Source organism: Orbicella faveolata, unplaced genomic scaffold, assembly GCF_042242905.1.
Source record: "Orbicella faveolata isolate gen_17 unplaced genomic scaffold, um_ofav_v1 contig_13, whole genome shotgun sequence".
In the NCBI taxonomy this organism is placed as follows: Eukaryota; Metazoa; Cnidaria; class Anthozoa; order Scleractinia; family Merulinidae; genus Orbicella; species Orbicella faveolata.
Genome location: NW_028301540.1, coordinates 2115825 through 2127500, shown reverse-complemented (window position 1 = coordinate 2127500; position 11676 = coordinate 2115825). Strand labels below are relative to the sequence as shown.

The following is an 11676-nucleotide window of genomic DNA, read 5'->3' as shown; positions in this document are numbered from 1 at the left end:
AGAGTCTGTGGTCTGCAGTCTCCAGTCTGGATTTTACACTGACCGATTAATAAAAGTAAATAAAAATAAATTCTTACCCTCTCATGGATATTATTTCACCAGAATAAAACATCAAAGGGAGTTGGTGCGAAAAAGTACAGCCACTCACGCATGTATCATGGCACCTGATGAAGTGACAATGTACAGCTACCCTGTAAGTCTTTATTTTTGTGAATTATTTGCAAATTTATTCTTTTTATTATTATATCCAAATCTGCAAAGGTAAAAATATACATGTAGAGATGAGTTTCAATTGATATTAAAATTATCTTTCCCCTTACTGCTTTTATCCAAGGAGGTTCCAAAGTTCCAAGAAAAAGAAAAGGTACTGGCTGCCTCGTTATACTGATGTGTGAAATCCTAAGTGAAATCACTAGGAATTTTGTCATTTCATGGAGCATTTTGTTGAAATTGAGGAGAATATCTTAAATGTCAATGTCTTTGCTGACTTACCTTACAGGTTATAATTGTATTTCCATCTGAGGTAAGCTTATGTCAACAAAACATTTTTTTTTTTAAATTAAAAAATTATCATATATAATGCAGTCAGTACTCTCATAAGACTTTGTAAGGTGACCCACAGTTTGGAAATTCAAATTTCAAAATAGTTTTCTCCAGAGCTGGTCACTGAATACTATGAGCTCAAGTAAAAATGCGCAATACAGACTGGTGGCTTACTAAGTGCTCTTGGCATAAAGCTTGCCCCTCAGTCAAGGGTAACACTCTTTCTTCAACAGTAAGTTCTTGAACAGGATTAAAAGTTTTACTTTATTAATCTTAATGCTGTAATATGATGGATATAATCAAGTAGTTCATACTTTTATTTAACTGTTGACTTAGATAAATTAGAATCCATGAGTTGCCACTTGTGAGAACTGAAATCAAACTAAGTAAAAGACCAGTTGGTATTTCCTGAATAAGGTGGCTACTTACAAGAGCTTTTCATCCCTGAGTTTGAATGAAAATTCAAGCAGGGCTCACATAATGGTCGTGACTGGATCTGGTTGTGTAAACATTGACTGTACTGTCTGTAATCCATGTATATAGTGCCCAGATCTTATCATACATGTAGGCTTGATTTACCAGCCCACATTCCTCCCCCAAATGCTCTTCTTGGATTAGAAAATTATCATGTATGGTGTTTTTTCAAGACTCTTTTTTTTTATAGGATGCCATTTCCCTTGAGATGATTAGACAAAACCACGACAGACTGATACCACATTCAACAGATCCAAGTACCTTAATAGACAGAGTAGTATTTATAGACAGCACATGGCAACAGTGCCATCAGATAATAACTGTAAGTACATCCACACCCCTTCATTCTTCCAAGTTTTGAATGTAATTTGGAAATATTTTGGATTCTATAGTCATATGATGCTAGAGCCTTAAAGGGCACAGAATCTTTTATATCTAAGCATTTATTTAAAACACCTTGGAGATGCAGTAATACAATGGCCACTATAGCAGACAAAGTTAGGGCCACAGGAGACCCTTAATTGCACTCTCCACCAAGGAGAAATACTGTAATGTGTGCAGCTCACATCACTGGAACGATGAAACAAAAACCAGACAAAGTGTTAACATGGCTGCTATTCAGTTCTTTTAACATCAATTCATGCTTTCTCTTTTGTAACAATAATCCTTTCTTCAAGGACGAGAAGTTGAAAGAACTTCAAAGAGTAAAACTTGAAAAAGCTGTAACACACTTTTGGAGGTAGGCAAATAACTTTTTTGTATGACAAAATGTAAAATTGTAAGTTGTTTGTAAGAGCCTCTCAAAAGGAATTCATGGCTATCAGGAACAACAATAATTTAATATAATTTTAACACACTGGTCACACAAGGGATCTTTATCAGCTTTAACGTCCTGCATGTAATTTATAATGATTTACTTCTGGAGTGTTACTGATGTTTATAGGCCTCAGAGGAAGCCTGAAACATGCCTGGCCACCATTGAAGCTGTTTACTACTTTTTCAAGGAATATGATCAGCACATTTTAAAAAGGTTTGAAAATGCTTCCACTGTACCATATCTGTGTAAAAAAAAATCCTCCCCTAATTTTGCCCTGTCAAATAAGCGCTCAGGGCAAAAATTGTTTTAAAAATAGACTAGCAAGTGCAGTCCACAAATATCATTGTTCTCCCCCCCCCCCCCCCCACCCCCCACCCCCTCCCTCCAATCCCCAATCAACAATGCTGCCCTTGCTGGAAGTACTTAATGAGCTCTTTTTTTCAAAAAGAGTGTTTTGAAATAACTGATACCTCCCCTGAAATGGTACCAGAGTTCAATAAGCATCACTGTGCTCTTTCAAAGGAAACATTGTTAGTGGTAGCCTGCGAATGCAGACGTATTTACGGCTCTCACTTGTCTCTCTTGAAATTTTTGGTACTGACAAGCAGCAGCCAGAAATACGTCTGCATTTGCAGACTATGTTAATTGCTACCTGAAAATGTAGCAAAGACGGTGTTAATAGTCCATAAAGGTGATGCTTGGTTAACATACTGAGTCACTCAAGTGCGGGTCTGTATAGGTGTCCTACACAGATGCTCTGGGCTCGTCGTGCAATCATTTCTCTCCCATGAAGAGCACATGATGAGCAAACAAAAAGAACATTTGTGTAGGATGCTACATGTAGGTCTCTGCAGATTTACTTGTAGTGTGGCAGGGCGTGTGCATTATCCAAACTCAACCAATAAAAATTCTCTTGCATTTTGTTTTACCTTTGATTTTACTGATTACTGGTCATTTTCATTTATGCCATTAGGGAATATGATGGGCGATATGACAATCTGTTGTATTTCTTTGTTTTTCAATACAACTTGATACAAGAAGAACAGGTAAAAAGGTGAGAAAAGTCGTTTGTTGCTGGCTTCATCAACCATACGTTGGGAGAAACACGGTTTCCAAGAATACTCTCAATTTTTGTAAAGTTCTGTTTTGCCCTTGATTACCTTCTAGCCTGGAGTGAAACAAATTTCTCATTAAAATTGTAATCAATGTAGATCTGGCTATCAATATGGTGGCCTGTGTAAATGCTTAGATCTGAGCTTATGACATTACAGCTAGACAATATCACTTCTTCTCTACAAGGAACCACTTCTATGTTCTCCTTCAAACAGACAGACAGACAGACAGACAGACAGACAGACAGACAGACAGACAGACAGACAGACAAACAGACAGATGGACGATAAAAATTAAAGCTCAGTAGCTTATGGCGTTGTCCCATAATAAATTAAATTATCTTAAACTCCACACAAAGTACGAAGTTTCAACTTTGTGCAAAGCACCACCACTTTAAGATGAGACTTCAGTTAATAAGAATGAAGGAACTAATCACAACATGCAAACTCTGCTAAGATATGTTCATTTCTTCCGACTAATAATAAGGTAGCCTTGAAGAGCTAAACTGCTGAGTCACCGCATATAAATTATTACTTGTCTAAAGTAGAAATTATTCGTCAGCTGAAACTTGAGATTGAATACACCAATTTCAATGCTTACCTGTACAAAAAGTCATTTAAATTCTAACAGCTTTAAGAATTGGGGGAATGAAACAAACAGAACCACAGTAGCTAAGGAATGAATGAATTCTTGTTTTTATATTTTAACCCTCAGAGGCAAGTAAGAATATTAAATGTAGCTTACTACCTATCTTGCTTTTGCACAGTTTAATCATTAAATGTTTTCTGCTTGCAGCAAGAAGAAAAGAGAAAAAGAAACTTAGAAAATGTAATTGACAGCTTGTAAAATCATCTATTAAATAAAGTTATTATTATCTAGAGTGAAGTGTATTATTTTTACTAGTAACTAACTAATGTCTGCGGCAGACCAAAGTCGCAAGTTTAGATATGTTTTAACTAAGGGCCATGTTTCTGTCAGCAAAAAAAGGCATGAATCCGTCGATTTCCGCAGGCAGGCTGGGGCTGATACCGGGCTTGTGACCTTTTTTTATTTGCAATACGTATGCGGAGCGTTTTCGGTCTTAGTTGTAATCGTCTTCGAATTCGTGGCAGTGCATTTGTGCCCTATTTTAATCCGATGTTCAATTTGTGTGCTCACGCTGCGAAAACACTCCACTTTGTAGACCTTTGTAGACATAGTAAAGCTTCAAAGCTAGTATATTATTTGACATCCATTTTAGTTTGGCTGTAAACTCTTCATACGTGTAAGTGTAAACCATACTCTCAGTGTACGTCCTCATTTTCTTCGTGCTGTTACATAAACTAGGGACTTCATACTGTGAGTAAGAAATGTTGTATAATAAGACGTTTGGTTGGTTGTACTATGATTCAAGACAATGTTCTCAACGCTTTCCTTAAACATGGACACACGATAATGTTGACAACTGAGTTCGCCAGATTCAAAACTGTTGCTATCAACATAACTGTTACGACTTTCAAAATACAGTTGGTGTAAGTGTCAACAGCAATGTACAACGGTGCAGTTGGCATGACAACCAACAAATAAGTGACAAACCTATCACAATGAACATTGTTTTTGACAGTTTTATATTTCGTGCCGTTTCGTGAAAGTAAACAGTCCAAGGAAAAGATTAATTTTTAAAAGAATGAAATTTCTCTCTGTCTTGAATGAAGTGCACAATGAACCGATGAAAAAGTCGTGTTATCAAATAGGTTTCATTAGGAATAAGAATCTTCTCAATATACTTGAGCTTCCTGCTGTGAAAAGAAATTATGAACTAAACAAATTCGTGCTGAGCCATCGAAAGAAGTTTATTTCAATCACTCCAAGTAGAAGAAACAGGTATTTGAGGGTTTTTGATCAACGACTACCTACTTTTCATATTTTGTAATATTAGTATATCATAATTTCACCAGCCTTTTTTTTTTCAGTGAATATCATGAAAATATTCTAACTTCTCAAGTGCTAAAACAAAAATATAGCAAAATGGAGCGACATGCATGTTTTCAAAATATTTCTGCTTTATTTTCTTAAAAAGTAAACGAAAAAAAAAAAAAGTAAAATCAACAAGGGGTTAATCTTACATCGGGTGTATGTATTTTATGAAAATTGATATTTAACATTTGCCTCACAATCTATTTATGCAAATTGTAAGATCGCTTGCTGATAAGACCTAACTGAAAAAAAAACAGTATAAAAGGTTTTGTAGGTAAGTTTGAAATTATAATTTCTTATCAGAACTTGTATTAACTCGCTACTGCTGTCGGAAAAGAAGGACAAAAACAATCATAGTGTGACTGTCGAGTATTTTATGATCACTCTCTACGTAGTATAGATTTCTACGCAGTAAAACTGAGATATAGGTCTTAAATAGCTGGCTTAATTACTTCTAGTATAGTAATAAACAGTAACTTAATCTCCAACTTAATTAAAATTTTATTTCATGGTTAAAAAAAAACATGAAGATTCTTTGAAGTACTGTTAACTTAAGATTATCTTCTTACAATAGGCTCATGTTGAAACAAAAGCCACAATAAAGATGAAGGGTGTTTTTCAATATTATAATTTAAAACATTGAGGACCTAATTCTGATTCGTTAATACCTAAACTTCATTTAACTTCTCAGTTGCAGATTGTGCTGTAGTTTAAGCTAGTCCGTTATTAAACAACAACAACAACAACAAACAATTAAGCTGGAAGTCTCATGATTTTTACTTATTACAAAATAACAGCAGGAATCTGTAAAATTACAATTCCGTGCACAAAAACAAAGTTAGAAATAAGATATAGTCAAGAAAAAATAAACAGAATGACTAAAGTACTTGAAGCTTTGCGTGAGTCACTAACTACGATGGTTTCGTTTTCTTATCAAATAAAGATTGCAATATCACGAAACTGTTATTAAATGCGTGATGTTATTTTAAAGTATGCACCGCAAAATAAGAGAGGTTTTTGTAGACAAACAAATCAATCTTTACTTCTCTGAGAGCACTTTAAAAGTTATGTGGTGCAACTGACAGGTAAAATAATTTTAAAAAGCGCCTGGCAGACACATCTGTCCAGTGTTTTGCTCTTTTTTCTTTCTTTCTTTCTTTCTTTTTTTTTGTTTGTTTGTTTGTTTTTGTTTTTTTGTTACTTGTCGTGCTTATTTACAACTTCTTTTTTTTGTGTGTGAGTGGAACACAAAACGACAATGTGAAGACACTTCTTACCGATACCGCGACATATGATCTTTTTCCCACGACAGCTAATTACTTTTGCATCAACATCATCCACTTCTGTTTAACATTGTATTGAGGTGTATTTTCTCATTTGGATTAGTTCAATTTTTTTACGAAATTACTTAACAATATAAATTCAATTATCAGCTGTCCGATGACAGGGTGTTTTTTTTTGTTTTGTTTTTTTTTTTGCTTTTGCACTTTTACAGCAACACAGAGATAGCGATTCACAGCAACACTGAGAACAGATTAAAAACGATTTCATGCAATGTCTGATTAAAAGTTTTAAAATACGAGCTTTCTGCCGCCACTCCGCCACTCAGCTCACATTTTAAAACTCTTTTTACCAGAGAACGAGAGTATCACAAAGATTGAAATAAGGGGTGGACCCCTAGATTATTGTTTGGGGGAGGGCTGCATGACCTTCAGCTTCTCGATATTTTTTCTTTTTCCAACGGATGACAGCGTCGGCAATATGCATTTTAAATCTGAAGAGTCTGCTCGATTTTATTTTTGGTGGCGAGGCGGGGGTTGGGGGCGGGGGAGGAGGGATTTTTTCCAAACGTCCTATCAATAATCTAATGATTCACTCAGGAACGAGAGAGTTTCCACTGGATTAGCTTTTTTAATTAAAGTAGAGTGTCAAAAGTTCCTGACTGGGTTGACTCTTCGCTCATGTCACGTTTGTTGTTGACGCTGCATTTTGTGAGGCATTTCCTCATAGATTCTTTGAACATTGGCATTCGGTAACTGTACACAACTGGATTGATCATGGAATTCGTCAGATGTAACACTCTTGAGATGAACAGCAGTACTTCTGGCAACGTACAGTCAGGGCAAAAATCATCTATAGTATACAACACAATGGAAGGAAGCCAAAGTGAGAGTGACACGGCTATCACAAAAAATAAAGTGCGAGAGAGCTTGGCATTTTGTTCCGCTGAATGTCGATCGTGAGCTTCAAGTGAAGGCACAGTAAGTTTTAGTCGAGTATGTATCGCCATGTAAGCGGCAACGACGACAACAAATGCCGACACCAGTGCCACGTCTTGAATGACCGTGCTATAGATGGTAGGGAGCAGTTGAAACATTTCCAAGGTGTAGACTAAAGCCATAGCCAGTCCTCCAACCCAAACAAAAACGACACTCAAGATGTACGCTTGAGTGCTTGCAGCTCGATGACGAAGCGGCTTCAAAACTGCGTAAGCGCGCTCCAGAGAAACTGCGACTAGACAAATCACGGATGAACATGAACACAAAACCTGAAATACTGAAATGGGATCGTCATAGTGTATTGGTTCAATGGTATCTTTCTGTAGGATTTGTGGAATTATTTCAACGAACGTCGCCACCCCTACAAGAAGATCGATCACTGCAAGATTAATCAGGAGAAGACCCGTTCGTTTCAGGTTGTTCCTACGATACCAGAACACGTATATGGTGAATGCATTCCCAACTAGAATTATCATTGCTTGAAGCGCGTTTATGACATAGAAAACGATCACGATCTTTGACATGGTTAACTCCCCACTCAAAGAAGATCTTGATTTTGCTTTCTTTGGCCGAGCACTGAACGCGGCTGTTGATCCTACAAGGGTTAATTTATTTTATCAACTGAACAATAGAAACCATAACGAGGCTCAGGGAAATTACTTCAAATAACAGTTGTTTAGGACTGGAAATAAAATCAATACATACTAAGCCGCCAACTGTAGGATATTCTACAATATGAAAATACAAACAAACCGTAGTTAACTTCGGAAGATTAATTTAAACTCAGCTTAACTTGCAGAGAAATCTAAAGGGTTTCAGCAGTTGTTGTTGCTGTTTATTTAATAACATCACGTTTATTATATAAACATACACCACTTACATGACTCAAATTTATGTTCCATAACATTGCTTACAACACTTAACACTACATCACCACATAACTTACATTACTTACAACACTTACAACACTTAACACTACATCACCCCATAACTTATAATTACATTACTTACTATATAATAAACTAGTTGGTGTAGTTTCAGTTGTACAATAAAACTCTTATTGACCAAGCTTGCTCGGGACCGTACTGGAAGAATATGTCGCTGCGCTCGGTCCTTACTGTCAAGACCTCGGGCCGATATTCTCCCAGTACAGTCCTCGCGCACCCTCGGGCACCCTCGCACACCTTCGCGCACCCTCACACACCCTCGCGCTTGGTAAAAAGATATGCAGTAGATATGTATATAATCAGAAGCATATACAAGCTTCTGATATCATATACTGAGTTATTTTAGTTCTTTGATTCTGATCCCAGATGCGAGACCATTCGTGAAACTGTCATTCTTTACCCCTGTTAACTCAGATTTCGACGCCGATAACTCAGATTTCGTCAACCAAAGCAAGAGACTTCTTCAAATTGGTGAAATGCTAAATGTTCTTCAGTTTCTGGTCGAAAAAAAATCTGATTGGTCAGGTCGATCCGGCTATTGTTTAGGTGGTTTTTTTTTTTTTATCAAAAGCTTAAATTAATGGGCATCTAAAGTGCATCTACTTTGAAGCGTTTTTTTTTTTTCAATTTTTTTTCTTTCACCAGCCAACTTTCTGCAGTTTCGGAGCCAAATAGATTACAGAGTAATTTTAAGTAATTTTACTGATGTGCTGATATTAGACCACGAACCTCCTTTTGAACGTGAGCTGGATGAAAAGAGTCTCAACCAGTCGAGTGCTTTCAGTGTTTACCCATGATCCTTGGCAATGTGAATGTTGACATCAGCATTTCTAACCGTTCGCTTGTGTTCACTTGTGTTCACTTGTGTTCAGTTATTTCATGCAATTTCAATTCTAGGGTAGCCATGACAGCTAAAAACTGCTTAGTCTCTGTCCCTATAATAGAAGATGGTTAATTTTAAGGTCCGTGAAGGAACGATAAAGATGTGGCAGTAAAGAAAAAAACCGATATCTTAACATGATTCGAACGGCATGACCTCCCAGGTACCGGTCATGCGCTCTATTAAACTTCAAAGCTACAGAGAGAATCACTTTCCTTTGTTCATATGTGACACGCATCCTGCATGCTGCTGGGATCAGCAACATCGAAAACTGTCTGTCATGTAATGTTCATATTGTGTACCGGAAGTGTAACAATCAGATGCTGATCAGAGTTTGTGAATGTCGCTAAGAACTTGGGAAACGTTCTTGTTCAGCATCATGGCGGTTCATGTGAGTGATGTTTTCAGAGTTCATTAAAATTGTTCGTTCATCTTATACATCCTGTGTTAGTATCCTTAAACTTAGTTTGGTGAACACATGTAGACTTCTTCTAGGAATTAAAACAAGAAAAATTTATTGCAGAAAAGTGACGATGAAACCCGTAAATAAAGTTATAGTTTCGATTTGCTTATATCTAGAATAGAATGACTTATTAGGTTTCAACGGCTTGGTATCATCAGTGAACCAGACAAATGTCTTTCCTCTGAAGTGAAAAGTAGTTCTTTACGTAATATATCAAACAGGAAAGAACATGTTTGAGCACATTTCCAAACACCGAGAAGAGAGTTGAAAATATGACGCGAAGCGGAGTATTTTTGACAAACTTCGAGGTCTTGAGTGTTTGAAATATCGTCCTAATAAAAACTAAAACTAAAGAGGAAAACGAGAAACAGAATCGTAAAAATCTATGCTAATTAAGATCAGATATCCAAACTCTTTCACGGCCGTAATTTCCTTTGTTTAGACTTGATGAATTGTAAATGAGTTTGAGAGCTCTTTGGAAAGCAGTCTTTTAGAATTGACAGTGAAAGGCTAATAAAATGAGAATTTTTTTTTTATGATCTGGTGCAGTCAGAATTGAAAACCGGCTATAACAAAAACTAATACCTTTTCTTTTGAATTTACATTAATTTTCAGTGTAGAATAGGAAATAAATTTTTGGTTTCTCGGGTGGTCTGATCTCTTGATTAAAAAACCACCAACGAAAAATTAATTTGAGTTACTGATGAAATCGCACTTGCTTTCGTTGGCTCAAAGTGAATTTGTTCAATTTAATTACTCCGTCCGGAAGCTCAGATGCATTGAAAACAATGCCATTGCTGATGAAATGCCAAATTTATGGAATCAGGTCATTGTTATTCTTTATTATTGACCATTATTCAATCTTAGCCACCATTCCATATGCTCTTCATTTAAAGTTCTATATTTTATCACTTAGAGATATATCTAGCTCTATTGTAGGAGGTTTCAATTAAAAACCGATCAATCCCTATGCTGTCAATAAATTATCCATGATGTTTACCGAGGGACATTGATTATTGAGGAAGTGGAAGACATTTTATTTCCTAGCAGATTATAACACCCCTAATAACCGCGTCTTCTGGAAATCAGTTAGCGAAGGGAAAAAATGTCTTCCACAGTCTTCGTCTTGTTTTGTGTTTTGCTCTCAACAGAATCAATCTTGATTTGCATCGGTAACGCATTTACCATATTTGTGTTTTGGCAAAAGAGAATCACTTTACAGCGAACCTATTATCTTCTGCTCAACCTCACAGTCGCAGATTTACTGGTGGGTGTGGTGGAGTTAATATCACTTGCAACCCGTTCAGTTCCATTTCTTTTCACTGAGCCCGATTACAATATGAATGCATATCACTACAGCTTCCTTATTTCGTCATTAACAATTCTATTTTCTTGGTGTTCTGTGTTTTCGCTCGCCATTATTTCAGTGGAACGAGTTTACGCCGTACTTTGTCCGTTGCGTCACCGAACACTGAACACTCGTGTTTATGTTTGTGGTATCGTAATCGTCTGGGTAGCCGGGATCTTTGCAGCCGTGCTGTTCATGTTGCGACTAGTTTTTCCTGCAGTGGTGGATATTCAGCTTTCAACAATATTAATCAATCTAACTTTATTACTTTCGCTTTTTGTTATCTGTACTAGTTACCTACTTATGCGTAGTGGACTAAGCCCTGGCGTGCCCATATTTGACAGTCAAATTAGAAGAAATATGGCACGGAATATAAAACTGTCGAAAACACTGCTCATAATCATAAGCTTATCAATTATTTGTTGGCTCCCGGCTGTACTGTTGTACTCTGTTATTTATGTGTGTTCAAACTGTATTTTGGAAGTCGTAAATGTTATGTTGACAGCAACAGTTTTACATCTTGCCAACTCTGTTATCAACCCTATCGTGTATACATACAGAATGCCCATGTTCAAGGAAGCGTTGAGAACATTGTTTAGAGCTCGAGGACATGCATAGAGTGTAAAAGTACAGTTAGCTGAGTTCTAGGCAAGTCTCCTGGTCACGTGACATGGAAGTTCCTGGTGTGCAGTTTTTGTGTTGAAGTAATCATGATGCGAATATAAATTAACAGAATATTGCAGTTTTCAAGCAAAAACCTCGTCACAGATACCTATTGATGCAGTTTGCTCAGATAAAATATCTCCACCCGGGAGATATATAGACGCTGTCAACTGCATCTTAGCATTGGTGCGAG

General features: G+C 36.7%; 2 protein-coding genes and 1 pseudogene across 4 annotated transcripts in view; 2 read left to right on the top strand and 1 right to left on the bottom strand.

Annotated features, from left to right (window-relative positions):
* Nucleotides 1-3827, top strand: part of LOC110057032 (tRNA-uridine aminocarboxypropyltransferase 1-like) — a 6164-nt gene extending 2337 nt beyond the window's left edge. For 2 of the 3 annotated variants that reach the window (XM_089284026.1, XM_089284028.1), the window contains exons 3-10: nucleotides 103-193; nucleotides 335-364; nucleotides 500-523; nucleotides 1208-1339; nucleotides 1695-1756; nucleotides 1961-2047; nucleotides 2808-2888; nucleotides 3743-3827. In XM_089284026.1, the coding sequence (XP_089140152.1) occupies nucleotides 103-193; nucleotides 335-364; nucleotides 500-523; nucleotides 1208-1339; nucleotides 1695-1756; nucleotides 1961-2047; nucleotides 2808-2888; nucleotides 3743-3770 (535 nt within the window). In that variant the 3' untranslated portion in view covers nucleotides 3771-3827. The remainder of the gene's footprint in view (nucleotides 1-102; nucleotides 194-334; nucleotides 365-499; nucleotides 524-1207; nucleotides 1340-1694; nucleotides 1757-1960; nucleotides 2048-2807; nucleotides 2889-3742) is intronic. The other variant, XM_089284027.1, reaches the window with a different exon arrangement.
* Nucleotides 3828-6818: 2991 nt separating this feature from the next.
* Nucleotides 6819-7706, bottom strand: LOC110057036 (adenosine receptor A2a-like). Its single transcript, XM_020763616.2, has one exon. It carries the CDS (start codon nucleotides 7704-7706, stop codon nucleotides 6819-6821), a length of 888 nt encoding a protein of 295 aa, XP_020619275.2.
* Nucleotides 7707-10566: 2860 nt separating this feature from the next.
* LOC110057040 (adenosine receptor A2a-like) lies at nucleotides 10567-11624 on the top strand (annotated as a pseudogene).
* Nucleotides 11625-11676: the final 52 nt, after the last annotated feature.

Coding starts and splice junctions, on each gene's coding strand:
- LOC110057036 (XM_020763616.2), bottom strand. CDS start 7,706: ATGTCAAAGATCGTGATCGTTTTCTATGTCATAAACGCGCTTCAAGCA.